The sequence below is a fragment of the Andrena cerasifolii genome, chromosome 2 (genome assembly GCF_050908995.1).
Source record: "Andrena cerasifolii isolate SP2316 chromosome 2, iyAndCera1_principal, whole genome shotgun sequence".
In the NCBI taxonomy this organism is placed as follows: Eukaryota; Metazoa; Arthropoda; class Insecta; order Hymenoptera; family Andrenidae; genus Andrena; species Andrena cerasifolii.
The window spans coordinates 16337991-16364710 of record NC_135119.1 but is presented as its reverse complement, the minus strand read 5'-3'; the positions used below and the strand labels follow the sequence as shown (position 1 = coordinate 16364710).

General features: G+C 44.2%; 1 protein-coding gene across 1 annotated transcript; it reads right to left on the bottom strand.

Annotated features, from left to right (window-relative positions):
* Positions 1 to 284: 284 nt before the first annotated feature.
* Positions 285 to 4951, bottom strand: LOC143366401 (uncharacterized). Its single transcript, XM_076807469.1, has 4 exons — positions 4903 to 4951; positions 4585 to 4786; positions 1476 to 1819; positions 285 to 767 (listed from the first exon to the last, which is right to left on the bottom strand). The coding sequence occupies exons 1-4, from the start codon at positions 4949 to 4951 to the stop codon at positions 346 to 348; spliced, it is 1017 nt and encodes a 338-aa protein (XP_076663584.1). The 3' UTR covers positions 285 to 345.
* Between the last annotated feature and the right edge of the window lie 21769 nt (positions 4952 to 26720).

Genomic DNA, 26720 nt, shown 5'->3' with positions numbered 1-26720 from the left:
AGCTAGAGGGGTAGGATTCCGCAAAAATCAACACCGCGTCACATTTAAACAGCTGAAACTTCAGCTGACGCAACTTGCTAACGTACAATCAAAGTTCAACTATATTAGACCATCGTAACGATCTCATTTAAAATTCAAGCTACGCAACACGTTGCGTCAAACCTTCCATGATTAATCCTCCGCCGCCAAGACAATTTTCCCGAATATAACTTCATTAAACGCTCCACCGCCAAGGAAACGTTTCTTTTCAATCAGAAGGAACAATTAACGACTGTGGGCCGAGGTTCATTGTCCAAGCGCAAACTCGCGGTCCGAACGATTCCAGTACAAAACCCCCCGTGCAGATTAATCCCGCGTTTCCGGCCCCTGTTGCTTCCCACCCCCCGGCCCCGTCCTCAGGTTCGTGTCACGGGACGTCAGTCGCACTCTGCAGCAATTCAGCCTGAAATTTAAAGCGCCGTTCACACCGTTACAGCAACCGTCCTCCTTGACGAGCTCTTTCGTCGCTGGAACGCCTCTTCCGCTCTTCCCTGACCTCAAGTTTCTTCCTTCCGTTTCCTCCTCGTCGTTCACGTCACAGTCCAACTGGCCGTGGTAGTTCATCGCGATTCTAATGATGTGAGTCAGTTCTGGACTCGGGGTGCGCGATTCACGGGCAGCCTCTGCTTTCTTGTCGATATCGGCGCGAAAGCCTTGCGGTATTTCGGAGCAGATGCACTCCACGGCGTCGCGAAGATCCAGGGTCGACAGTCGATTGCGGCTCGCGCCTGAAATGCAATTGAGATTAAATAAGAGGCGCTTGAAATTTTGCAATCCAAGGGAGTCATTTGTATTCCTTTTTATTTTAGTGTGTAATATAGGGTAGTAAGAATTGATGGCTCCTTGCGCACGGCTTTGGGTGCATTGCAGGTGAGAAAGTGTGCAGCGGGTTGCACCCTAGCAGGCGCGAAGGTGCCCCTGATAGTACGCTACCTGCGGCGCCTGAGTGCAGGGAGCGAACGAAGCTGAAGAGGTACGAAGTAAATTGCGGTATAGTCGACTATGGTGAATCCTTATGTTTATGGAATTTGTTTTATTTGTCGCATAGTTGCTAAGGAAAATGATTTTCAGTATAACTACATTGCCTCTGAATATCCATTTAGAACTGCGTGAAAATAATGGTTCGCAAGGGGAGGATAGGAAGTTTTGAAAAATGAAAACAAAGAATTATCTTGGAACTCGAAGAATTGTGTAGGACGTCGCTTTTTGTAGTCCCTATAACAAATGACTTTTAAAATTTGCGATACTTCTCCAACATTTACTTTGCACCATCTCCAATTGCATAAGTCATCGACAATCACGTTACTAACGACCAAAGGGACCAAACGTTGCCCAGAAGCAACGAGAACGTACGAAATCGAATCGCCTTACGCGCGCGAGGATACCAGGAATGCCAATGAGTAAACGTTCACCGGGACGGTGGACTTTGAATTGACCTTCGACAATGTTCTTCGTGCATTCTTCGAGGGTTGGAACTCCTTTCGTGCATTCCACGAACTCCTCGCCCCTTTTGCGTCTGCCCAGGGACTTCCTCGACGGCCTCTTCCTCCCAGCGCGGGATTCCTCCTTCTCTCTCTCGCCCCCAGTCGGCGTGACCTTCTCCAGGAGCTCGTCCAGAATGTCGTCCTTGGATTCGACGGATCCGCTGGTCTCCGCGGGCCTCGAGCGGCCACTCGCCAGCGACTCGATCAGGGGAATCGGGGACTCTGGCAGCTCCAGCGAGACGATCGTCAGGAACGGCGGCCTCTCCTTCCGGATCCTCTCCAGCCACGACCTATAACTGTACGCGATCACGATTACGTCGTGGATCAGGGATCACGCGAATTAGGCGAGCCCCACGGGCTGGAAAATTGAGCTCCGTTTCTGGGGGATAGAAGTTAGGGGTGCTGCTAAGCATGGCGGTGTCGATGGCTCGCGTTTCGCTGGATAAATGCGGGAAATTATTCCAAGAACAGAGACGAAGCAGGAGGGAGAACGAAGGCAGGTTGACGTGTCTGTTATGGGGGAATGGAGGAGCAGCGTTTCTGGGAAACAGTAAAAGAGGACTCGGCGTCACGATGAAGCTGTCAACGCTTTCCTCTTTAAAACGATCTTCCCTCGCGAAGATTTCACGTCCAATGACGACTGGGAAGATCTTCCTTCCTAGGGTTTCGATAATGGAGCGGTTGTTAAAAGGAAATTTAGAACGCCAACGCAGATTGGTAAGGGATTATGTTTCCGTCTAACATGCAGGTAATTGTAAGTTACAGAGCTGGAGGATTCTGAAGAACAGATCAATTATACTAACGCGGGGAGTGGGATGTAATGTTAGACACTTTTAACTTTCCTTTTGACCACCACTGTAATTGCTGGGGCGCATGTCGAGGGGTACGAGTGGCAGCGTGCAGGGAAACACTGACGACGAGTGAAGAAAATCGTGGACGGAGATGGAAGAATGAAAGATGTCTCGCGTGTAAGGAACCCGGGCAAATAATGAAAATGAGTGGATGTCGGTCGCGGAGACGCAACTGGATGAATAATGAGGCGATTGAAGGAAGACCACGAGAAACGTGGAGCACGAGAAAGTTGCTCTATTCACTTTATTTAGTTTATGCATCGCTATAGGGGAGACCGGGGCTAGTTGATACAGGGGGCAAGTTGATACAGACGAATTATCTCGACACCTTATATATGTAGCTCCATTTGAGCGAGATATGTGAAGGTTGTTGTTCAATTCCTTCCTACGATTCAGCGTACGCGTGGGTAACAACATTTTTTCATTTATTTTGTATGTATTTCCTCAAGATTTCGCTTACTATATATTAAAGAGGAAGGACCAAGGTATATTTTGGTATATTTGTTATTAAGTAATTAATTCAAATAAAAAGTGAAAAACGTATCAGCTAGCCCCGGTCGCCCCTATCTACTTTGCTACGCTGCTTACATTCACCAGAAGGATAGCACGTAAAGCATACCGCAACGAAGAAGTGTGAACTACCAAGAGGAATTAATAAACTTCAAATCAAGCACAATAATAAATTAATAAAATACGCCCAAAAGGATGAGATCGCTATTGAAAAGCTCAGAAACGAAAAAGCTACTTCCATTCCTCTTTCTAAATCCTCGACTTAACGCAAGATTCCGATCCACTTCGACCGAATGAAAGTCGACGACCACAAACCTATCCATAGCACAGGCACATCGTCTTGGAAGCTTCGTAAGCAACCGTTAAACAACGAGATAAAACTACATTAAAGAATCCAGTAGCCGACAAACGGTGCGCTATAATGCTGCAGTGAAAGCAGAGGAAAGGGATAAAGAAGCAGGAATTCCTTCTCCGCACGGATTCAATGGCGGTGTGGGGATTCGCGAGAAACGAGAGCACGTTCTAAACTCGCAGTAAACTTGGTAACCTTGCTTGGATCACGAGCGCAGGGGTCAGCCACGAAATATAATACTATACTCGTGGAGGAACGGAGAAAAAGGGGAATTCCAGAGGGATAGGCAAGGAACAACGAACCGCGCTGGTCTGAGGAAAACAAGTAGGGGAGACCGGGGCTAGTTGACTAACGAGGTTAGTTGACTAGTTCCCTTTAATTGTTGTATTGTGTTATAAATTATGCTGCGATTCGCGATATTGAAGCATATGAATGACCAGCTTGCCATTTAATGTGTCACCGTGGCAGAAACTTGCGCGTTCCATCAGTGAGAATGAAAAATCTAAAAAGGTCGGTGCGAAGTAAATATTTTTGTTTCGACTATTTATGAATTTTTTGTCCACTAAGTATTGCTTGGTGGTTTTTCATGAATATTTTGTGGAAACGTGATACATTGACTACAATTTAGGGTATTTTATTTTATCCGGTGCGTGGTGGTTTTGTACGTACGACCCTTAACATGTTGACAGTGTCGGAGGGGGTTACTTGACTACTTAAGCATAGGAATACCACTTCAGTGCGAATAATTGTGGGTTCCTACTTCCTAGGCCACGTTAATGGTCGTGCAGACTCTGAACACTAGATCGAACTAGTTTCTAATTAATGGTCTATGAAATCTTTTCTTTGAGGATTTGACGACCTACTGGAAACATCATTGTCCCTCCAGAAGGAATTTTAGAAAACTCGGGTGTGCAGCTTGGACATGACGAATTATATTACCGAAGTAGCTACAGGATGCAGAGAATTTTTATAAACTACCCTCGTGGTTCTGCAAAGAGTGGATCTCTAAGTGCTTGTTTGAAATTTTCTATCTACTTAATAAACGCATCGAACAGGTGCAAGGAAGTTTACTAAACAATTTAAATATCCTATTATTCTCGATAATGCATATCCTCACAGAATATCTCTCTCATAATAGGTAGGCAATGACTAGCGCCACAGAAGCGAGTGTCCCACTATGAAAATGATCTCTCTATCACTTGCAATAACGGAGGCCCTGTATCAGCGTGAAAGAACGATCGTCCCCGGTGACCCGAGTCGATCCAGGGCCTCGTCGCATCGAGCGGATCGAAAGTTGGCGGCGGATAAGCAAGAGTGGCGCACGCGTTCTCGCGCCGCGGCGAAATACCTCGAGGATCTTCTAGAGGAGGGCACGTAACCGGTGGTAGGATGACAGATATGGCGTGTCGGGGATTGCGACCTTGAACTCGAGGATTCCCGCGCGCTCCTGGGGTCCTCGAGCGTGAGGCGCCGAATGTAGAGTCCTGGCACCTCCTCCGCGAGCTGATGTCTTCTCCTGTACGAAGCCACAGTGACTGGTCCGACCGATTCTCACCATCGATCATCCGCCGTCGCTCTCCTCTTTCGTTCACTCTCCTTCCCCTTGCTCCTCTTCTCCTTTATTATTTTCACCGATGGAGCAGCAGGCTTGAACTCGACTGTCGACCTTGAACCGTGATCTCGGGACGCTCAACGTCGACGGGGTTGCGAGGCATCGTCGGGGATCATCGGCGTGCCTTCGACGGCCGACATAGTTGCACCAGGTTCTAATAGCCGGGCGATAAGCGTCGGTTGAGTAACGAGTCCGCTGCTTCGTCGTCTCCACCTCACGTTCCCACGTGGATCACACGCCGCGCCGCGGAGGACCGAGTAGCGTGCTGCACCGTTTCGAAATTCAGCGGGGACCAACCGAGGGGGTACCTACGTAATTACACACGACTCGATTAAATTATGCCGCGAAGTTGGGAAACGTGGGGCTAACCGCACGGCGAGTGTGCTACTTTGTTCGTGCAACGATTGCAGCCTCGCTGCGGGGTCGTTGCGTCCGCTAACGAGATACGGTGGATTCCTGAGGAAACCATTAATACTGTACCCTATCGAACGTGCTTTAAAGGGGGCTGTATCAACGGCTTCGTTCGTCTTGCTTTGGGCGGAAGTTTCTTTGGTGGTCTGGATGGTCCGTGGACCGCGTAGCAATTTGGGAATCGTCAAGATTCGTGGGGTCATGGAGTAAAGCGAAGGTATATGATACTTTTTTGAAGGATTTAAGATTCCAAATACTTCTTTGATAGACATAAACCCCGATACTTCTCAAGATCCAATGTTTCTTACTGACTATAAATTACTCAAATTTGGACGATCCATGTGGTGCAAAGCTTCTCAATGTAGTCACAAATACCACCGTTCTGAAAACACCGTGGAACACGCGCGAGTCAACAATATCAATTTCCATTGAATTAAATTTATTACGTCTAAGTTCCCACAGACTTTCTACCACACATCAAAAATCAGGTGTCCCTCTTTATATCTCCCGCGACAGATTCTCGCAACATTGCATCCACGTAATTCGTCCACAGACTTAACGGGTTAAATGTCTCGTTCCCCGTGATTCATCAGCAAGAGAGCGACACAGATCGACTGGGCCCGAAATCGCGTCGCGGCGGGCGTCGTATCAAACGGTACATCGGTTTCAGGTAATTCCCTATCAGCAGGTGGTCCGATTTCGGTAGACGGAGCGGGCGTGAAGGACCGGCTCTTGGGATCGCGGCGCAGCATTAAAAGCGTTGTTTAGCAGGCCATTTCCAATTTTGTTTCTCCTATTTCCCGGCTGGCCGAGGCGTGGGATAGATTAGTTTTTGATCGCGCTAGAGCGACAGCTACTTGCCCCTCGGGGCCCTGACCGACTGCCTCCATTTTCAGGAAAGCCTAGCACATTTTATTGTATCAGAAGTCTAGCTTAGAAATACCGGTTTGGTCCATTAGGGTGTGGAATACGAAAATTCTTCAGGATATTCCTCTCCTTCATTGCGAACACTCTGTACATGGCATATCGAAAAGGTCGATTATAATTTTGTGTATTTACAAGATCTGAATATCAAACGAAGGAAAAGAGTTTATATGAACATGTGTGTAAAGTCATTTCCTCGTAGAGATGTAATCGAATAAATGGAACCATAATAAGTAGTCAAGTGTGTTCCATGAATTCGCGCGTGGGCGTGTCTGGCCATGAATTACTGAACCCACTGGCAGGTGCCAGGTTACGTTTCGCTGCAGTCTATCGCCGACCCACAGAAACTAGATCATTTACATCATCCAGCAACTAAATTGTTTGTGAATTATTGATGAAAACTGCTGGATAGATGAAGGAGAACCCATCGCGTAGTCTTCACATTTGAATCCCATAAATTCTCACTTACAAAAGACAATTGAATCACTTATTGGAAACTTATTTCTTTTATTATAATTATATTGTAATTCAGGGAGGCAATATTTTTTCAGTATGAACTTTTTTTCACCGGTTTCGATGCACAGAACTCAGGCCCAAAGTTTCGATCAACCTGTTCGGTACACTCTGCTTAATGCTTACTTGTCTTTCGATAAACAGCCTACTAAGCAAAAACCCAAACTTCTCGCTCGTTCTTCTTCCTCGTTCGCTCTCGAGTACCTGCGCTGGACCACCGGTGCCGTTCCAACGAAATGACCATTAATACGTAACGATGTTTCGCGCTCGCGCGCGCGCGTTCCGGCCTGAGAGCGCGCGGACGCTCGAGTTAATCGGCGGAGGAACGTTAATGGCGATAAAATTGGCGATTAACGCGAGCGCCGCGAGCCATATTAATGGGTCCTAGAGGGAATTACGTTCCTCTGATAGCCGAAGCTACGTGATATCAACGCGACGTGTGTGTTAAGCTTTTAATTACGGGAACACTCGTTCCTGAGAACATGATTATCGCAACGAAGAATTCGTTCCGACGTTTTTCACCCTCCATGCAGTTATTGCAATATCATCGGGTTTAAACAAGTATTCGTGAGTGATGAAATCCTTTGCATGGACAGGTAAGGAAGATGGGAATTACGGTTTATTCTTTTGAGACTGATTAAACACAGTGGTGAAAACATGGATTTGGTAGAATCTGCTTGAAGTTAATACAATATGGCAATGTTATAGCTAAGTAGTAACGCAAGGGTGTGTATCACAATTAAAATACACAATAATTATCTTCCCTGCCATTCAGCGCTACTCTAATCAATTTGTGCTCATATTTCAAAATTCAATCAACCAGCTTTCAAGGGCGTCCGGAGACTATTTATAGGGGGGGGGGGGCAATTTTGGGATGATGGTAAAGAAAAATATACCCCTCTTGCTTTTTTGAATGGGTTTTTTTCGATGTCTGAATTGTTCGTTTGTCTTGAATTAAAAGTAGAGTTTTCATCAAAAACAAAAATCCTTCTTTCACGCACTAGATAAATTGATATACTAACAAAATCTTCTTCACTCTTCTTCACAAATCGTGCTCACCGCTAAAAAAGTAGCTTCCGGGAGGGTGGCTGTTATTCGTTCATTTTTTAATATTTTCCTATAACAAAATTACTGAGAGCTACTGAATATATGTAGTCTTAAAATAAGTAAATAATTGTAAAAAATATATATTAAAATTTCCACAAAAAATTCCCGAAAATCACGTTCTTTTTCGCCTGCCAACTAGGCATGACCCCTTAACCCATTTTCTAGTACCAAATTAATTAAAAATTTAAAATCGAAATTTAAAAAAAAAACTTTTTTAGTATAAACTTAATAAAGATCAGTTTTGAAAAAATGCGATTTTTTCTCACAAGCCAGGAGCGGGGGCAACTGCCTCTTTTGCACCCCCCTCTGGACGCCCCCGCCAGTGTTACAATAACTTCCTCTATAAATCATCGCCCTATGTGCTCAATATCTTCCTGAGCATGCATACAAATTTCAAAAATCTAGATCCCAGTCAGCTCCAACATTAAAATCAAATCCAACGGAATACGCCAGTGCACCACAGGACTGGAGATAACAGCAATCTCCCTGCACAATGTACTCATTCCCACAAAGCCCAATGAAGACCTTCCATTAGATAATCAATACCGCACTTTCAACACGTCCCAACCCAATATTTATAGCCTCCTCCACGCACCAATAGCTCAACCAATAGCTACACTCGCCTGCTCCGTAACGATCGTCACCGCTTAAAGTGTCAAATCGGAATTGAATATTCCCCAAGCACAACTGGCTCGACAGATTTCGGTCAGCCTCGGAGTGAGTGCATCGACGGAACCGATCATCTCGCATTTTCATGGTGCGCGGTGTCCTTGGGCCAAGAAAACGATCGGGTCGGAACGGTAACACGATACAAGCGGAATCCGTAAGTCGCGCTACCTCACGCTCGGTTAGCGTGACGAATCGGTAATGAGCCACGTTTCAATTTTAATCGACGTCAAGAGTGTGTCCCCGCGAACAAGGATCCCGGACGTTTCGGGCCTCTCGCGTCTGGGCCCCTACCCCTCCCTCACTCGCGCGCGCACCTCGCCGCCCCTTCTCCTCTTTCCGTGAAAAAGAAGTCCGCCTCGGGTAACTCGATCTGCACGAACACCTACGAAATCGAATTATACCGGCTGACACGCCATGAATTTTAATCGGCACTTAATCTCCGCCGCGGCTCCGGACCGTTACGTTTTCTGGATCGCGTGTCCCTTTCGCTTTTCGCAATATACATTGTTTTACTTGGGGATCGACGGGTAAACGGGAGGGTAAAACGGCCACGGATCGCCCGCGGATGTTTGGCGAACGTTCCCGCGCGGCTGAGGAATCTATCGGCTTGCCCCGACGATCGTTGTAATTGAATCGGAGGGGGGGATTGAAAGTGTCGGTGAAGTGTGATCGGTAGCTTCGATTGAGCAGTTTTTGGCGATTAGCCATGTCGTTAGGTTGCGTGGTGTGGTAAATCGGGGGACGGGTACGGGCTGATTCCTAAGTATCGCGATGGAAGCAAGAAAGAGGGTGTGCCACTTCGTTTAAGAGGTCATGCTCAGTCAGGAGGCCAAAAAAGGGTGGTCTTTGGAAATTTTTTTCTCAAAAGCTATAACACATTTCTCAAAAAATCTTTTTTCTTTTTAAGGAATGCATCTAGTACCGTGCATCGTAATTTTTTTATTTAAAAATATTTATCAGTAACTGAGTTATTGTCCATCACTCGAAGGTTCTTTAAAAAAAAAGGCTTCGAGCATCTAAAATAAAAAATTCAAAAGAATTTACTTATTATATTATATTATCTAGTACTTGAACGAAGGATTTTTCGAAATATTGATTTGGGAAAAAATGGCTGATGTTCAAAGTAAAAGTTTCAATTTTTATCATAAATCATGCCTGATTTTTGTCAATTAAAAGAAAACTAAGCATCGGATAAAAAATCCTTCGTTCAAATACTAGATAATATAATATAATAAGTAAATTCTTTTGAATTTTTTATTTCAGATGATCGACTTTTGATCAGCAGTGATCACCGCAGAAGCTTTTTTTTTAGAGAACCTACGAGTGATGGACCATAACTTAGTTATCGATAAACATTTTCAAATGAAAAAATTACGATGCACGGTACTAGATGCAATCCTTAAAAGGAAAAAAGATTTTTTGAGAAATGTGTTATAGCTTTTGAGTAAAAAATTTCCAAAGACCACCCTTTTTTCGGCCTCCTGACTGAGCATGATCCCTTAATAGTATTACAGATTTAGCGTTAGAGAGCTGAACTGTGTGCAAAGTCGAATAAGAAATATATGATAGACATTGAAACCGAGAAAGGGGACTGAAGTGGGATACGATGTTGCACTGGGACCCGGGAGCTTTTGTTTAGAGAATTGTTTTCAATGTTCAAATCAGATTCTGAATTGAATGAGTGCACCCTTCCCATTCTTGCCACTCGCAAACTTATTGTTAGATCCAATCGAGTTCCAACTGAGTTGCAACTGTAAGAGTAATTCTGATACAAAAACGCTGCAGATATTGGCAGATCACTGTACTTTCCACGACCAGCAGTAGCGTTATCAGGCGGGGGCCAAGAGAAATCGCAATGAAGATACGCTGAAAGAGCAGCAATCAATTCGCAGGGAGGGAGAATCGGACTTTCATCCGAGTGCATTATCGAAGGATCACCGTCTAGGTCGAGCATCGATCCGCGCAGATCGATCTTCGTGGGTGGACCAACGGGGCCGCAAGGCTGATTCGCAAAAGAACAAAGACGCGCGAAACGAAACGCGTTTCGTCGACCAGGGCCGGGGGGAGAGGGGTGGCGCGAGAGGGACGAGGATAGGCAGCAAAAATAGAATAGTTCCAACGGCGAAAAACAGAACCACGGGAGAGGAGGGACGGAAAGAAAACAGAGAATGGAAGCGAAACAGAGGAAGATGCCGATCTCTTCGCGGAATATGTTTACATTAAAGGAGCGCCTTGAAAAAAAAGGCCGGGACGAACCGCAAACTGCTTAACGAGTCCTACTCCTTCCACCCCCTCGCCTTTTCTCTTCTATGCCACGAACTTGGACCGCATGCACCCACACGACGACCCGGGCCGTGGGTAGTGAGGGGCTCGAGTCGCTTCGAATCAGAGTCGAGCAAGTTTTGTCCGAGCGATGGGTTACGAATCGAATACTCTTATCCGAATAACAGTCTAGATTAAAATTTCATACAGTAACGACCAAACCTGCTTGAACTAGGGTTGAAGACGAAAAGAGGCTTTGGAGTAACCTCGAAGCTTTCAACATCCCCAAAAGTGAAAAGTTCTCGGGAGACTTTGGAGTCTTGAATCTTTTCCCTGTTTTAATAAGACTTCTATAATGAAGCGTTCCGATAAAGTTTTAATTATATTTAATGTTCCCCCGAAACTCTTCATCGTTTCGATCCGCCACTATCCCTCGACTTACACCTCTGGAGACGTACATCCTCGAATCTTCCCGAATAGCTTGGAAACTCGTGAAAGATATGATCGAGGGCTCGTCGCTAGCCGCGGCTACTTCACGCGCACACAATAACACCCTTTAACGTCCATACACGCGAAGGATGTCCAGCGCGCGCGGGTCTAGCAGTGCTTCGGGGCGAATTTTAATTTTCACGAGCGGGGTGCCCTCCCCGTGTATTGTCATTAGAGTGAGGCCAGCAAGGGGGAAAAGTCAGGCCACGAATTATGGGCCGAGAAAGGGAACGGGAGAGCGAGGGAACGGGAGAGCGAGAGAGGGAGAGAGAGAGAGAGCGAGAGGGCGAAGGGGGGAGACATCCACGGTGTTATTAGATTTCTTGCAAATTACTCGCGCGTCCCATTAACGAGTCCCATCTGTCTGGATTACGAGGAGAGCTTGGCCTCGCTCCGCTCGCGTTCTCTCGTCCCTGCCGAGCGATTTAAAGCGTTACTCTCTCGTCGCTGCTCTTCTCGTTTCCTTCCTCGTTCTTTCGGGACTCGCGAAATTCCTTCTCCTTTTTTCGACAGGCCCACCAACTATGCCAAACTGCCCGCGAAATAATGAAGAGATTGAAGGACAAGGCGGTCGCTCTAATTGCTTTCTGGTCCCGTAAGTGACTCGGCCATCAGTTAAGTTAACTGACAGTTGCATCGGCTAGATGTAAAAGAGTGCAAATAGTAATGAACCACGGTGGTCAGTGACTGTTTACTACTTAAGGAGCTGGAGGACACGAATAGTTCGGAGATTGTTGTCTTCAAATTTAGTCAACACTTCGGAGAATGTCCACCGGAAGACTTTTATTGGATTAAGGGTAGTAGAGGTTTAAGTCGAAGAGCAGGGGTTCCTTTTCGTGGAACTGCTCGCAGCAAAGTAGTCGATTCAAGCGGGAGGGTGCGCGAATTAAGGCAGATTCTCGCACTACGGCCACCCAGCGCGATTCGAAGGTTTCGCGATATCGTATCGATCTCTTTCCGCGACCCGTAAACACGCCGTGGCGGGGGAGGAGAAAAAAAAAACAAGGCAATTTCCGAAAGGAAACACGTGAAATCGATAGCCGTGCGGGCTTCGCCTATGACCGGGGGACTTTACGACTCGGTGCCGCGTGGAAAAGTCACGACCACGCGGGGGTGAAACAACCCGGGAGGTGGAAAGAATTGGAAAAGTGGAAATAGCTCGGGCGAAATTGCTAAGTCGAAATGGGCTTCCTTGAAACTTTCCCAGACGCTGGTGTTGTGGGCTCCCCGATTTTATCGGGGCTCCGAGTCGAACAGTCGTGATAATGGTCACGATGAGTGTCGGGGAGAATTCGGGGGAACGTGTATCGAGCACCACGATTGTTTAACGGTTTGGCTTCCGCGCGAGCCGTACTTCTGTAATTAGAATAGAGATTAGTCTGGGAGCAGCGAGTTCAGAGCAACTTTGAAGTATAAATTAGGCACACGTGTTCTTATATTACTGTTTATTTGACTTGGGATATTTCCATTAAAGTATAACATTGTAGAGCCCGGAAAGGTAACCTGATTTTGAGAATTTTTTTATACGAGTATAGTGAATGGAATATAAAATCTGTTTGAAGGGCTTTATTGTACATACCTTGAAGTCTGATTACAATTTTTTTTCAATTTTTTTAAACCAAAATGTTCGCGCCACAGCTCAACAAAAAAAGCTTCTTCTGAAAAACAGTGTTCCGTGGTCGGAAAGATTTCTTCTTCAATTTTTGACCTGAAACAAAAAACCGAAATATTTTAGTTCTATATAAGATTGCCTCGGGAAGTACACGAGGAAATTAAAAAATACTGTTGTTTGTACGAATGGTGCGTGATTGAACAAAACGTTTCGACAATTTCGAGGTTGTGGCAGTTCCGTGTTTTGTTCAATCACGCACCATTCTTACAAAAAGCAGTATTTTTTTATTTCCTCGTGTACTTCACGGGACAATCTTATATAGAACTAAAAAAAATCGGTTTTTTGTTTCAGGTCAAAAATTGAAGGAGAAATCTTTCCGGCCGCGAAACACTGTTTTTTCAGAAGAAGTTTCTTTTGTTGCGTCTGGCGCCGCCATTTCGTATTAAAATTTTTTTAAAAATAATCTGATCATACATAAAGGTATGTACAATAAAGCAGTTCAAACAGATTTTGTATTCTATTCACTATACTCGCATAAAAAAATTCTCAAAATCAGGCTGCCTTTCTGGGCTCTACAGTGTCATTACCCCTTAACAGGGGAAACGCAGGAATTAAGTTTTCAGACTCAGAAATGCCTCTTGCTTAAGTTCTCTCGAATCTGGTTTAATTCTCAGATAAATATAGCGTTTTAACTAACCCCAGAGCAAAAATTCTAATAAAAATCTAAAATCTAATAAACTCTAAAAATCTAACTTGACTCAGAAAGACGTTATTCATAATACAAAACTATTCCTTCTAATCTAAAAACATCTATACCTAATCCATATACCAAAATCTTAAAACATGTATATGTATCCCAGTAACCACCTACTGTGCATACATTGACACAAATTTTTTCCTTCAAAATCACCTGTAAAATCTGCCAACACATCGATATACGTCTACTCCAATAACGCTGACCTATTTCACAGAAAGTTCACCTTGCTCCGATCAGTTGCCTCAGTTCGTCTACGAATTTATTCGAAACTTTCAAGCGCCGAGTCCCCTTCGCCCATAATTCCTCCCCCCACGCGTCCAAGCGTCGGGTTACTCGAAGAAAGTTAATCGTTCCGATTGTCGAGCATAACTCATCGACTTCGGTGTAATTTCGGCGAAATTCGACAGTCCACGACGAAACAGTGAGCGCCCGTTCCTGATCGACGCCCTTCGGCCTCGAAATCGCTCGCGTCCAAGGAATTTCATTCCCGTTCCGAAGATACTTTCGGGACCGACTATGTAATTTTGATTCGTTGTTCCGCGAAACGCGGAGGAACGCCACGGTAATTGGCCAAATTGCCAATCCTGCCAATCAATCGTTAAATATCAAGGATAACCTGACTTCGATCTCGTGCCCGCGATCCCCTGGTTAGTCACCTCGCGCGTTACCTTTTGTTTCTGCGCCCGTGTACGTGCCCCCTGTGTACGTTCACCACGTGCACGCAGACGCGTATATAATAAAACAAGGATAGACTTGTTTGTACCGTTTAACGACGATGCAAAGCGGCTTTGCTTCAGCTGCTAATTTCCTAGAGCGGATTTCGCGACAGATGATTAAAGAGACAGAGAATGTCTTCGGTATGGATGATTACATCGGCGAAAAAATGGGTATTTGTTCCATGGATTCTATTTCTGATCGATGGAAAACACTGATCCATACAGAGGGATTGAGATTCTTTGCCAAGTATAAACTTCTGACAAGCGTTGAAATAATTCGTAACGGAGTATTCCCTGTTCTAGATCTGTCAACTTTATTCCCATTTCTTGCACGTAACGCAACGCTTTCTTTTACGAGACTTTCAATTACTATTTGAATATCTACACGTGGCGGACTGCATGAATTCCTGCAATCTTACCTCTAATCGCGATTTAACCTCAGCAAATGGTAGAAAATCATCTTCTGAAAATAATTATTAATATATACGCAGAATTTAGATCGTCATGTCGAACGCAAGCCTCTAGGCACTCCTAAATTTAATTTATCCTTAAATTCTTCGTTAATCAAATTCTCTCCTTTTAAGGGGTTATGCCTACCTGCAAGTGCTGGAAACACAAGTACTTTCGGGATTTTTTTTAAAACACTCGAAGACTTTTTTTTTAAATAAACCTTTATGTATTCGAAAGTGTACATGTTAAACTATTTGTGGTAATTTTTGCGATGGCAAATATACATAAATAAAAAAATATATCAGCGATCTCCCGGCAGCGATTTTTTTTGTCAGTAGTTTGCGGTGAACATTCTAATTCTGACCTGGTTCATCTGAAATAAAAAATTCGCGGGAATTTAGTTAGTATATTGGATTATCTTGTCCTTAATTGTTTATTATCCCAAGATATTAATTTGCTACAAAATGACAACTTCTCATAGCAAAAGTATCGATTTTTATTTAATCGCGTTCATGTTTCATCATTTTCCATCTGTAAAATAACAACTACCCAACGGAAATGAAAAACCCACGATTAAGGACAAGCTAATCTAATATACTGACTAAATTTGGTCGAATTTTTTATTTCTGATGAACCAGGTCGTAGCTATAGTGATCACCGTAATAAAAATAAACGCTGTCGGGAGATCGCTTATAATTCCATTATTTATTTAGATATCGCATTGCAAAAAAAACTACAAGATCTTTAAAATATATACTTCCGAATATACTACCGTTTATTTAAAAAAAAAGTCTTCAAATTGAAAAAAAAATCCCGAATATACTTGCGTTTTCAGACCTTGCAGGTAGGCATAATCCCTTAACATGGCACACGATAATTCTACCCCCAGCGTAAACTCCAACACCCATAAGCAGCCCCGTCAACAAAATACGACCAATCGTTACGTGAAAAGTACGAAGGCTGGTACCAAACCACGTGCGATAACGATTGAATCTTCATCTCTTATATACCCTTACGATCGCGTTATCTCGTTACACCTTCGATTTTATACCCCGTACGGCGAGGAGCTCGTTAAAAATCCACGTCTGCTGGAACCTAGCGTGCACGAGCTAGCTTCTGTCGTCCTCTTGCCCGTGGCTCTGCGGGCCGAATAAATTTGCCGTCGAAATTTCCGGGAAATAAAAAGGAGGCGGTCGACGTCGACAACGTCGGCCCTCTTACGCAACGCGATTTGTCCCGATACTTCTGCCTCGCTTCGGGTCCAGCGCGGCCTTTGTTCTCGAAACCGCGGCAGACAAGCGGCTTCGTCGACTTTTAATTTATTTCGGACCACTATGCCCCCTCCCTCGCCCCGCGCCTACCCGTTTTCGCTCTGTCTGGTTCGAGAGTCGAAATTTCGCGGTGAAATCGAATCGAATCGTGAGACGTCGCAATTTACGGGAGGCCCGTTAAAATGATGAATCGCGCGCGGCCTCGTCGTGAAGCCAGCCGAAATTTTACGCGATTAACGTTCTTGCTGGACCTGAATCGAGTGAAATTGACGGTGATGGGAGTGGACGTCGTTCTGACCACTTCTTTGCGCTTCTTTCGTCGTTTTCTTTGGCAGAGGGGGAAGTTTATACTGTTGATTATAAGGTGAACACTCCGTAGTCGAAGTGAAGATGAATTATTGGTGGCTTTATTGGGAATTTTAGGGTACTGAGTTTTTTTTATAGAGTTTTTTTTATAGAGTACCTATTTTCGGTAAAATTGTGATTGATTATTCTGTGGACTGTTTAATAGATAATTCTGGGTCAGTCTCGTCGTAGTGAACGGTTCATTAGTTTATTTCCAAGCAATTGTAAAATCAGCTTCTCTGTAAAAACGTTAGATTTTTTACATAGAAGCTGATTTTACAATTGTCCCGCGACATATACGTAAGTATAGAATGAAAATGAGGAACTTAAGCTCATTAAAAGGGCGTAATCACTTCGAAGTTTCTTTATATTAACATCTAATCTTCAAGATTTTGCACTCCGTACGCCATTTCGTTGAAATAAAATTTTTCTTATTAATATCTTTACGACCTTAGAATAAAGTGTGCCATTATAAACCTCATTGAGTGATGAATATTATGGATGGGCAGTGAATTCACACTCTCGTCGAGAAACAAATTTAAGACGTTCAAGCTCCGCCACCAAATCGTTAACGAATTGAAAAAGGATTCATTTGGCGGGATATCTAAGAAAACGATTTTAAAAGAGTGCAATGGAGGACAACGTACCTGCTTTACACGTACACAGTCCAAAAGTGTACGAAATCGTGGTAAGCAGCAATTTCTAGAACTGATAAAAAATATGGCTGCGTCTCGATTCACGTCTCAGCACGAACTGGCGTGCTCTACCTTTAGCTCGCTGCTACCCCGTCGCGGGGGTGCTATTACAGAACGTTTCCTCGTGTGCACACCTGCGATCATTTTCATATATCCGTGTACCTTCGTGTGCTCGACTACACGTTACGATCTGTTGATGCTATTTATGCATCTAATATGCATCGCGCATGGGAGAAACGAGGAATATGTGATACAAAAGGAATTTAAACTTTTCACCCGCGGTTGAGAACGTTTTACCTGTTTGCAGCGAATAGAAATATTTCACATGCCAAATGTCAAGAATATTCAGCCTATTAAAATGAAATCAACTTTCTGTAATAGTCTTCTAATTTTTTCAGTAAAATACAAAGTTCCTGCGAAACACTTTCGAACTAAATCCCAAATAAAATTTATTTACTCCTCGAGATATTTAATCGCAAATGCTATTTCAAAGAGTGCAGTCGTTGATGCAGTTTTACAGTTTATACAGTTTATACGGACAAACATCGAGCAGAGTGGAACGTCACAAAGTTCCTCGTACTTCCCTGACGAGAAAATCGTCGCGTGGTAATCGGTCTTCCCCGAGAATTGTGCGTCGACGATCGTACCGTGTCGTCGGCCGTAAACCTTCCAAGCGACATCGCGAAAGTTAAGAGAGGGAAAGAGACTTCCATGTCCCCTCCAGCCGAAACGATAATAATTAGTGCAATTAGGGGTGCAGCGGCCGCGTCTGCGCCCTCCCGCGCCTCCTCGTAAACTTTCAGCAATAATTTACCGGGCTTTTAGCGAGCGTACCCAACGAAAGGAGCCAACCAGATCTTGCCCCGTCGTTAGAACGCAAAGATCTCGCGAAATTGTCGCGAAGAATCGTTAATTACCCCGCGAAAATTGTCCGACTTTATTCGGGTCGCAGTGCCCCCCCGTTCTTTAGATAGTTTTCGAGGCTCCAACGTGGAAAACAGAACTGTGTGTGCCACGAATCGCTCGGCCCAGACTGCCCGAATTATTTCGTTTCGTTTCTGCATTATTCATATTGTTAAATATGTAAAGATCGCTCGGTGGCGACCGTGTCTCGTCTTGAGAGAATTCTGGAGCAGCTATTGAAGAAATCGCTCGACGTTATTCGTGGCACGTGCTGCTCACCCCCGCCGCACCCTCGAAATTTTTTTATCGCCCCAGCAGCACGTCCGGTGCACGTTAATAATTTTCGAATAATTCTCGCCGACGCTCGTTCACGTGGAATTAGTTCCAGCAGCTTTCCTCTAGCAGCTGTAGCTTGCTGGGTTTAAATTGTACTGCCCAGTCACTTTGCCGCCATTTTCATTCGCTCTGTTAGGTGTCGAAGGTGATGACAGTAAATCTTTCTGTTAACAAGAGGGAATGGTTCCTTTGATGTAGTTAAGGGGCACCAGAAATTCGCTAATCTTCGGGGAAAAAACGCAGACAAACTCAATCATATGTTGTTTGGCCAGTGTTATACTCAGCACACAGAGAACAACCCCAAACCGAAAGGATCAGAAGACTTCCCCAAAGTAACACGAGGAAGGGGATCGTGATTGCTTCAAGTTGATACGGACTTGCCACTGGTAAGCTCTGTCAAACGTCGCTAGATTGTTTGTACACTGAATAAAACGTGTACTTTGAAGAAATTCGTTAGTTCCGCATGAATCTTAATATATAAAGCAGAAAGTTTATATTTTTGTGTGTTTGTCGCCTAAGAACGTTCGAAACTCTTGGATCACGAAATGTGCCTCGGTTCATTACGCTTGGCTAATTCAAATGAATGTAACTACATTCACAAAGAAAAACTAAAAAAAAATTTTTTGTAAAATCAAACTCTAAATTCCGGGCGAAGCCGAGTAGTAAAGCTAGTCTTTCTATAGTCAATGCCAGGTCTGTGCAAGATTTTTGTTTTGGAAAATAGAAATAAAAACTGATCAACTCAATAACTACAACTTATCGTGTGAAAATATATATATTTCATTTAGTGTTCTCCTTTTAATGTCAAGGCAAAGCAATAATTTTATAAACCCTTTCTTTCTAATTTACTCGAAGTTGGTAAAGATGGAACTGCACTCCTTTTGTGGCAAGGTCCTCGATTCCAGATTCTTTCTCCCCTACTTTGAATTCAATATCGAATTGAATCACAGGGTTGCCTGCACATTAAAGCAATCTAAGTTCCTCGGAATTTTTCACGACAAATAGGTACTACTAGTTTCTATCATAAAAGCAGTACGTTATTTTTAATACACCGTTGAAGGCTTAAGGACTGTTTTCATGCAGAAACTTCCCATCCAAACAATTCAACGATACTTCCGACAGCTTCTTCCACCAGCAATGGTATTTATTCTTCCAAACGACGAGACAGCGAGGAAAATATGGGCAGGGCACGCGGTTGTCGTCGTCGGCCACGTTTCGAAGCCGCCTGCCGTCTCGTTAAGATTTCATCCCCCCTCCCTCTCCACGTCGGCCACCAAGCGTACGCGGGGGCGGTATTGTTGCGGAGGGGGTGTTTCGTGTTCGCGGAGTGAAGGTCCTTGTACGGCTGTCGGGCAGGGTATTATATATGTATGCTTGTATATACGATATTATGATAGCAGGGCCCGCTAGACGTTGTAATGCCGAAACTGGAGGGCAACTATTGTCCCCCACGTCCGTTTATAAAGTTAAGATGAACCGGCACCGTTGAAACGAGAGTCACGTTACGCTAAGTACGTTTTTACCTTGAAGCTTATTCGTTAGAAAGGACGACGGGGTTAATTACGATTATGACGCGGCAGTACGTGCATCTCCGGGTGCTCGCGAAATTTTAAGGATCCTCGTCGGGACACTGCGCCCCCGCAAGGACACTCCACCACCCGCGTTGCACCCAGTCAGACCTGGCCACTCTTAGAAAGTAACGTTTATTTCGAGTAACGTGATATTCTATTTCACGGTTACTTCGCTTCCGAAATTCATTTGGAATCATTCCATTCCGCGGAAGAATTTTGGTGGTAATAATTGGGCCAATTTATGCAGAAATCTACCAACCCTCAGAATGACAAAAAAATAGTTAAACACAGTACCTACGGATCTCATAATTTTCTGATCTTTATTTTGCAAAAAAATACCAACCCATAGAAGAACTCTTACATTATACAACTATTAAAACTACCAAGGCATAGTTCCATTTTAGGTTTAGAAAAGAAAAACTACCCACTATTAAATAACCCATTAAGAAATATTGTAAAACGTTAACAAGAAATAAAATATATCCAATAGAAGTAAAGCTAGTTTTCTTTAACAATTAAAATCGTCAAAGTCCTCAATTTCAGATCACTGAGGGTTGGTAGCTTTCTGTATAACTTGGTCCAATCGTACCTCTGGAAAGATAAGATTTTTCTTGGACACTTATGTAGAACATACGGCGCTGTTAGATTATAAAATTCCCGCTGGTTCATTAAACGCAGTAGTATTTTATATAATATTTCAAACTTCGCGCTCTTTTACTCAGAAATCACAAATATCATCAACAGTGTCCTCACTTACAATTAAAAAATGATTTTGTCCCAATTGCAAATCATACGTGGGAAAGCAATGAAAGCAATTAGACGCCTCGCGTTCTACGGCAAGATTACCAAGTCTCTGGTCGACACAGTTTTCACGGAGCTGGAAGGAATTCCTTCATCGTGGACGTCGTCGCGAATGAAAAAGGCTGAGCGAAGGGAAAGGTCGAAGTGTGCCCGGGACCGTGTTATCATCGATCGAGGCACGAAGTTTAACTCGGCCTAAATTGCTGAACAAGATCGATAGAACCGACGCGAGCCAATTTACGTGCGGGCAAGTGGCGCGATTCGCGCGCGATAATTGCTCGCGAGCCGGCGAGCACTCTGCTACGCTAGCGGGGCGCACGTGCTCTCTCTCAGGCTTGCTCGCGAGCTTTTTCCTCGTCCATCACTCACGTTCTCGTTCATGACTGCTCATTCTACTGACAACGGCAGGCCTCAAAAACTGGAGCCTGGCACGAGAAGCGCCGCTGCACGAATTACATCGTCTCGAAAGCAGCTATTTAAGCGGCCAAGGAACGTGGTGGCGATAGGTATCGCAAGGGACCCGAAAACAAAAGAAACTATCGGTTCCTTCAGCGTTGTAGAACGATGTAGAATTTTTGTTACGTATATTGCACGTCATAACTCAAAAACCGTCCAAAACGGAGCTGCACCCCTCTTGCTACAAGGTTCTCAATTGGAAGTTACGCTGGGTTCACTGTGACTTGCTACTGTATTAGTGAACTGGACCTAAACTGGTGTAGGCTTGAAACTGAAACTCACTCAAGCTGAAAAAACACAACGGGCTTTGAAGACTTTGAAAGTAGAATGGTGGGTGTTGGAAGGGACAAGATTTGGGAGGCTTTGGTGGAGCGTAAAATAATTGCTTGATTGGAAAGTCACGCGTAGGCTAGGAGCATCTACATCGCAGGACGTCCAATTTTCTGGATACCAAAGTTTGAAAGATCATCTGAAGGCATTCCTCGGAGAGAGTTATCAGAAAGCACCTCCGACAATGTGCAATAAAGAAGCACGTGTTAACGTCGCAAAGAGGGCTCGTAAATTGATTCCCGTTGAAGTTTACGACGCGCCCGTTCGTACGATTAACAATTCCGGTTCCCGACGTCAGTTCCCTTTCGTCAGGACACCGACTGCTTATCGTGGAAGCAAGGTTCCTACCTGATCGTAAATCAACGGAGACCGACGCCGCGCGATCACGGCGACTGCCCTGGCCCCGAACAAATTCGCGAAAACGCTCGTCGAAGTGGCGACGCCGCCGAGTCGCGTGCTCGTCGGCCGTAACGAAAAGGCGAAAAAAATTGGATCGTGACGCGAACTCGTGGTCCCGTGCACACGTACACGCGACAGAGCTGTAGAGGGAACGGGCTGCCCTGATCGCTCGTGGCTTAGCCGGGCGTCGTTAAAGTGTCACGGTTGTCGAGAGTCTTGTACACTCGACTTTAAACGCTTTGACGCGCTCCTTCTTCCTACCTGCTGCCACGTACGAGTACAAAGGGAGCGCTAAATAACGTATCATAGGGCTGACGAGGGACCTTATGCAAATGTTCAGCGCTGATATTCTTCTCCTTGAAATGCGTATGCTGTCAAGTGCAGGGATCTAAGAGATAGAGACACTTAGAGAGAATTTGCAATCTTCGAAGATTCGATTCACCCCCTCAAAATTGAGATTAGTCGAAATTGAAAATTGTCACTCGAAGAATGAGAAGTTTCAGGTCCATAAACGTCGGATATCTTTCAGACAAAGTATTCTGCAATATATTTTAAAAGGAATATGAATTCCAAAGTGGAGCTTTAATTATTCACTAAAAACGTGGTGGGTTAGTAGGTAAGCAATGATAAATGTGGATAATATTATGATGCGTAATATCACGTAATTAAAGGTTTCTTTACTCCAAGGACATTTTTCAAGCTACTCCACGCTAACGAACGCAGCAGTGTATAAAAACTACATCCTTCGATTCCCCTAATCTCAGGCAGTTGTTGAAGCTCGCCTCCGACTGAGTTAACCAATACGGCGGAGCGATACTATATAGGCGAAAATGTTAATTTGCATTTTCAGTTGGCCTGGGTGCGGGATAGTTGTTTTTTGATTAACCAAACACAACTGTACAATTTTTTTGGAAAAATATACATGTCTGCAGGTTCCTTTTTCTCCTAAAAATGATTATATGATTATATGATTATATGATTATATGATTATATGATTATATGATTATATGATTATATGATTATATGATTATATGATTATATGATTATATGATTATATGATTATATGATTATATGATTATATGATTATATGATTATATGATTATATGATTATATGATTATATGATTATATGATTATATGATTATATGATTATATGATTATATGATTATATGATTATATGATTATATGATTATATGATTATATAAAAATGATTATATAATCATTTTTAGGAGAAAAAGGATCCTGCAAACATGAATATTTTTTCAAATTTTGTTTACAGTTGTGTTTGGTTAGTCAAAAGACAACTATCCCGCACCCAGGCCAACTGAAAATTCAAATTTAAATTTTCCGCTTCACCGTATTACCCAACTCATCGATATCTTAATGTCAGTTCTCTTTTCGTCCGAGTAAAAAAAGCAATCGGTGGGGGAACGGCTATTTATTACATTTAGAGCGAGAAGAGACTAAAAAAAGAAAAGAGGGGAAACGCGGCTAATAATTCAGCCGGTTATGGAAACGTTCGTCGGGCCCGGCTATACGCCGACGACCAGGTTGTACGCGATAATTGCCCGTGTTATTAAAAACAGTTTATGCCAGCGAGATCAGTCGGTGTTCGTTAGTAGAACGCGTTCCGAGAATCCGATTTTAATAGGCGCACAGTTTCCCGTGAAACGCTCCGAATGGACGAGAACGATTTTACGACTGCTCGTTCCAGCCTTTCGGTACCGCGCCGGCAAACTAGAAGAATGGGCTCCGCGAGCTTTTTAAGAGACTCGGCCGAATAATTAAAATTGATGTGACAGTAATGCTGGCGCGTACGTGTAAATCAGCTGCTATCTTCGAGCAGGTGACGCAACGTTCTTCTGGACAGTGTGTCTAATATCGAGACCTCCATATTCTCTGCAAATCTGCTTCTTTTTTTAAACATGTATCTGAATTGTGCAAAATAAAGCAATAGAAAATTAGAATCTTAACAAAAAGTAAATTTCTCGCGAATGAAACTGCGTGTATAGGACTTCTCTTTTGGAGGGACTACTCTAAATAGCATTTGAGTTATATGAGGTATGAATTAATCGTTGTTTTTTTTTTAAAGATTTGTGTTTTACTTATCACGGTATGTGTCGATTGGAATGGTATTTTTAACGTATTATCTTCGTTTTTTAATACAGTGAGATTAGGTTGGGTACTGGAGAGGGTTGGTATTATAAGAAGAAATTAGAAGCAGGTGGAAAGTTAATTTTCCCCGCGATGAAGGGGTGTGCTCGCGTTCCGATGTATCGATACCAACCCCCGTTTTTGCAGCTCCGTATTGGAGTCACGTGGTGAGCAGTCTTGTTATCAGTGGGCCCCCACCCTCGTTTCCCTTTCCCCCGATATTCCTGTTCTAATAACACGGTCTGCGGACCCCTCGACCTTGTGCTCACGTTCACACATTCTTCGGTGCCTGTGCCAGCCTGTGCGTCGCCAGGAAAATTTTCAATCCTTGGGAAAACAGCGACCGCTACTTCCGTAAGTGAAAGCACTTGAATTATCTATAGCTTCATTAGCAGTAATTAACAGCAGTACCAATAGTGCTGGTATTGTGTAACAGTATATAATAGTACATTATCTAAATATTACAATAGATGCCAATACTATTGACACTGATAGTAGTATCATAAGATATTAGTTATAATATTTCGGTATTACAATTCTCCAAATTCCGCGCTAGATCTCAATTCCCTCTACAATTATAACCGTGGCTACAAACCTCCCCCATTGCAAAACGTTCCGAAAAAGCGAAGGAAGTTCTGGGCTAGCATTCATTAATATCTTGCACGTAAAAAGTGAACTGCAAGCTAAACAGCAAGCTCTTGTCATCTGACGTTTAATGGAACTCCCTTATTTCGCCGCCTAGAGAATGCTAGAAAAAGTTCTGGACATCGTCCAGGATATTCGAAAGTAAAATTCTACCTCCGTAACGAGCAGATTAAATAAGCCCGCAGAGTCCGCCATTTAAGCAAATTAGCACTTTCGTCGAGTTAGCGGAGGAGGTTTGAGGTGCTGAATGGAATCACTTAATAAGTCGAGACAAGGACGTGGAAACACGTACGGCTGGATATATTATATATAATCAGGGTTGAATTATATCCACACTCGGGTGGAACGGTACGGGGCATTTATTAGAAGGTGGAGGGCGCTCCAGAATTACGGGCTTCCGGCCGTGGCGAGCGGAACGTCTCGCTTTTTCATTTATACGCCCCGTAAAACGGTCGGTCGTTATCGGCCGACACCTTGGCCGGTTCTCAAGAATTTAGTGCGTGCCGAAGGGGATGACGCTCGTGTAACGATTACTCGGGATAATTCCGTACACAGCCACGTGATTCTTCGGGGGGTAGTTGATGGCGGGAAATACGGCGAGAGATTCTGGGACGATGGCACCGAACAGATTTCCAATTAAGCAATTTCCTTTCGTCCTTTTCATCCCTTAACTTCACGGAAACGTTTCTCGAGCTGTCTTAACTCTTTCGGCCATGAGCTCTTATGATATTTTGTGACTTTACTACTGACAGTGAATCGATATAATGCAGTTGAAAATTTGGAAAGACAGTGAGCTTGAGAGGCGCAGGTAAGTTGGAATAAACGATTGTATATGCTCAAGTTTGATTTACAATTTAGTTTAACTTACGTGTTACAAATTAGCATTCTACACCGAGGCGTCATACACCCTTTTTCTCTACGCTATTTATTTTTCATAATTATGTATACGCGTATACAAATATCACATAAAGTACAATAGTTTCACACGTCTGCTCGCGACCACGTCCAATTTGCAACTTCTGTTATATCAATATCGTCACTCGTTTATTGGCAAGGAGACGCCAGTCAAGCTGTTCCTGTCACTCGACAGAAGCAGTCTCTTGAAAGCATAGAGTCCTCAGCACGCAACCGTATCCTGTTACCCAATTGTCTTCATTGAAAGCGACCAAATACTCTTACCACCCTGAGTCCCTTTTCGAGGCGCGTTTAGACAGTCTACAAATATCCGCAACGTCGGAGCCTAATGATTATAGCTGCTACTGTTGCGGATAGATGCTAAACTAAAATAAAAAAAAAAGCGGGAGAAAACGGAAGCATAATCCAGCATCGTACGTGCACGCACCCCGGCGTCCCACTTTAATTTCCCTTCCCCGGATTGGAGCCCAGATACGGAAGGTCCCTCTGGCCGGGCGTCCCCACCGAAAGTTAGCCAAGCAAACAGACCTACCCCAATTTATAAAACAAATCAATTCGCTTTGTACGCGACAAAGCGAGCGGCCCGTTGCATGATTATTAAAACCCTCGCCGGTGATTTCACGTGCCAGCGAGCGCGCGCGGCCTCGGCAAAAGTTTTCGCGCGACAGAAAAGCCGGCCCCTTCCCCCGCCGCTGTGCCCGAACCGGTCCGCGTCTAAACGACGACCACGACGACGCTGACGGTCGGGCAGGATACGAGCGACGGAGGCGCGTCGGTGTTGACGAAGCCCGCGGTTGGCCGACGCTTTTGATCCACCGTGAATCCGAAAAGGCCGAAGGGAGCCGTTAACCGTATCACAAAGGCCCCTCCCGGGCTCCCCCTTTTCCTCCGCGAGTGCCTACGCGAGCCATCCTGCAAAAAGGAGAAAGAGCCGGCGAAAGAGAGACGGCCGGACCGACGATATACTCGATCGGATTGGCTCATTGAATTTTAAAATCTCAAATAGAGTTAACGCAGACATCAGACGATCCCTCCGGGCACTCCTATCGGAGAGGAGGGCCGCTTTTAGCTTTGCCCTGGCCCCCCAGTGCGCCTTCGTTTTTCGCCCTTTGACCGCGGACGTTCTGCAGGCAGTCGCGAGAA

Coding starts and splice junctions, on each gene's coding strand:
- LOC143366401 (XM_076807469.1), bottom strand. CDS start 4,951: ATGCCTCGCAACCCCGTCGACGTTGAGCGTCCCGAGATCACGGTTCAA. Junction 4,787..4,902: donor TCCCGAGATCACGGTTCAAG/GTCGACAGTCGA, acceptor ATCGATGGTGAG/AATCGGTCGGACCAGTCACT. Junction 1,820..4,584: donor TCCTCTAGAAGATCCTCGAG/GTATTTCGCCGC, acceptor GATCGCGTACAG/TTATAGGTCGTGGCTGGAGA.